The 2,903-nt window shown below is 46.5% G+C and overlaps 1 protein-coding gene across 1 annotated transcript in view; it reads right to left on the bottom strand.

The window, feature by feature from the left end:
- Positions 1-237: 237 nt before the first annotated feature.
- LOC108797455 (14 kDa phosphohistidine phosphatase-like) overlaps positions 238-2,903 on the bottom strand; it is a 4,239-nt gene continuing 1,573 nt past the window's right edge. Inside the window, exons 2-3 of the mRNA XM_018569048.1 lie at positions 1,484-1,608; positions 238-365 (exon numbers count right to left, since the gene is read on the bottom strand). Of these exons, the coding sequence (XP_018424550.1) occupies positions 279-365; positions 1,484-1,608 (212 nt within the window). The 3' untranslated portion in view covers positions 238-278. The remainder of the gene's footprint in view (positions 366-1,483; positions 1,609-2,903) is intronic.

Genomic DNA, 2,903 nt, shown 5'->3' with positions numbered 1-2,903 from the left:
ATTCTATCGGCAGGCAATTGCAGGGGTGTAATATTGCCTAGAGAAGCTCTCATCCCCAGTATTGTTTTATACGCGTGCGGAAGACAATGTAATGAAGGTGAAACAAGCAAGATCCCATGAAGATCCCTCCCACCTTTAATAGTGATGACATACGTGATATTCCTCTCATATGAGGATCTTTATACAATGTTTTATATGCTAATAATTAGGAGTCGTGCTGAAGGTCTCACTTCCGTCAGGCCCGCGACATGGTCTACAGAGAGCCGGACGCAGCATCACTACTTGTCCTCGCAGACCACCTCATAGTCCTTGTAATGGCGTTTCAGCTTTTCCGCAGCGACGGCGTGATCTGCTCGGCCGTATCCCTACGAAGGATCAGGAAACGGAAATTACAATTTGGTGAATAAAGAGAGAAAAATTAAACTTCATTCTGGTGAATTCACTGCTGGCAAAATAGTGTTGTCACGGTAATTTTCCTTTCCTGACACCAATACATGGCAGCATACAATTGGGGGGGCGGAGCCATGCCCATTGTATGCTGCCATGGATCGGCGTCAGGAAAGGACAGGCAGGACCACCAGGTATTTATCATCTGAATGACTGAACTTTGAAAAAAATGAAAACTAGCAATCCTATTTATTAGCAGCGCAGCTTCCGGAGGCTGAGTTTTCATTGTTGCCTATAGATCGACTTTCAAATAAAGGTTTGCTATTTAATAGTTATGTGACCTCTGAACTTTGACCCCCCAAGACAAAAATGTTTTTAAAAAACCCTCAAGAATTTCAAGCTAAATAAAAGGGGACGACTAGACTAGAAGGCCTTGTTCACACCAAGCGCGTTCCAGGAGCAGAGCGGTTACAGACCGGATCAAAACTGCGTCCAATGTATTCCAATGGTATTTTGGGCCTCTAGTTCACACCGCAGCGTTCAGTTCCAGAGCATGTAAAAAAACTGCAGCAAGCCCTATTTTACCAGCTCTGGAACGCATGCAAATGCCCTGGAACGCACTGAAAGCCCATTTTAAACGAAAAAAGTTTTGTTTTTTTAAAACAAAAACGGCCCTGAATGCGGCAAAAACGGCGGCATAACCCCCTGCACTGCGTGTGCAGAAACTCATGCAGATCTGCTCTGCATTTGGTGTGAACAAGGCCTAAATGTTGAAAGTAAGTTTGTGCAGCTGTAACAATGAATATTCCCCTTATAACAGGATCCTTCCCCTACAACCTGGAAGGATCACCAGGTGAAAATAGCAAAGAAAACTAATGCAGCCGCCACACCTGAGGACCGGTGAGCTGCATCCTGACTTGGTTTGCAGTGCACCATGTAACACAGACACATCTTCATTCCAAGGGTCCGGTGCCTTTGTTTTACGCATGTGTGCACATTGAGGTGCCATTAGAAAATGGAATGGCTACCCCCACATGACAGGAATTGTACATTGCTGCAGCATGCGCAGTGTGAATACGGCCTCACGCATACGTACTGTAGATTCCCCGTACACCCGGATCTTCTTCTCTGCACTGTTGTGCTCGATCTTCCCCCCTCCGAGGCATTTACATTGCAGGCCCAGCGCTTGGATTTCAGGGTTCACTTTGTCAAAGATGTGATCTGTGGAAAAGGCAGAAAAGAGAATATGGTGGCATTCTGACACACACATACATTTAGCAGATACCAGTAGTGATGTTGAGTGAACTGGTCCGGGTTCAGTTGACTGGTACATTCGGTGAGCCCAGCCAGAAATCCGGGTTGAGCTAACCAACCTCAGGATCACCACGGTGTCATCAGTTGCTAGGACACTAGCAGCTGGGTGTCATTGATTGCAACGATGCTGGGGATCATTGGTTGCTAGGATGCTGGGGATCATTGGTTGCTAGGATGCTAGCAGCTGGGTGTCATTGGTTGCTAGGATGCTAGCAGCTGGGCGTCATTGGTTGCTAGGATGCTAGCAGCTGGGCGTCATTGGTTGCTAGGATGCTAGCAGCTGGGCGTCATTGGTTGCTAGGATGCTGGGTGTCATTGGTTGCTAGGATGCTAGCAGCTGGGTGTCATTGGTTGCTAGGATGCTGGGTGTCATTGGTTGCTTGGATGCTAGCAGCTGGGTGTCATTGGTTGATAGGATGCTAGCAGCTGGGTGTCATTGGTTGATAGGATGCTGGGTGTCATTGGTTGCTTGGATGCTAGCAGCTGGGTGTCATTGGTTGCTAGGATGCTGGGTGTCATTGGTTGCTTGGATGCTAGCAGCTGGGTGTCATTGGTTGATAGGATGCTAGCAGCTGGGTGTCATTGGTTGCTAGGATGCTAGCAGCTGGGCGTCATTGGTTGCTAGGATGTTGGGCATCATTGGTTGCTAGGATGCTAGCAGCTGGGGGTTATTGGTTGCTAAGATGCTAGCAGCTGTATGTCAGCGGTTGCTAGAATGCTGGCCATCATTGGTTGCTAGGATGCTAGCAGCTGGGTGTCATTGGTTTAGGGCTGCAGCTAACGATTATTTTCATAATCGATTAGTTAGCCGATTATTAAGTTCGATTAATCGACTAATCGGATAAAAAAAAAAAAAAGGGTTCAGTGATGGACTACTAGTTTCTATTGAGATTGTAGTCCATCACGGGAGCAAGCTTGGCGCGGTGGAAGTAAAAAAAAGAGTGTGGTGTGCAATATAGTACATTATACAGCGGCGCAGTGCAGAATACCAGCAGCTATAGAGGAATGTAGCAATAGTACATTATACTATAATGTACTATTGCTGGGATTTGTAGTCCTCTGTAGCTGGGGTTATTCTGCATTGCACTGTATATAATGTATTATTGCTGGGATTTGTAGTCCTCTATAGCTGGTGGCATTCTGCAGTGCGCTGTATAATGATTATACGGCGAAATGCAGAATACCAGCAGCTATATAGGAAT

This window comes from Nanorana parkeri, unplaced genomic scaffold (genome assembly GCF_000935625.1).
Source record: "Nanorana parkeri isolate BGI_ZX_2015 unplaced genomic scaffold, ASM93562v1 scaffold1280, whole genome shotgun sequence".
In the NCBI taxonomy this organism is placed as follows: Eukaryota; Metazoa; Chordata; class Amphibia; order Anura; family Dicroglossidae; genus Nanorana; species Nanorana parkeri.
The sequence above is the reverse complement of the archived record's forward strand: the minus strand, read 5'-3'. Positions and strand labels throughout refer to the sequence as shown.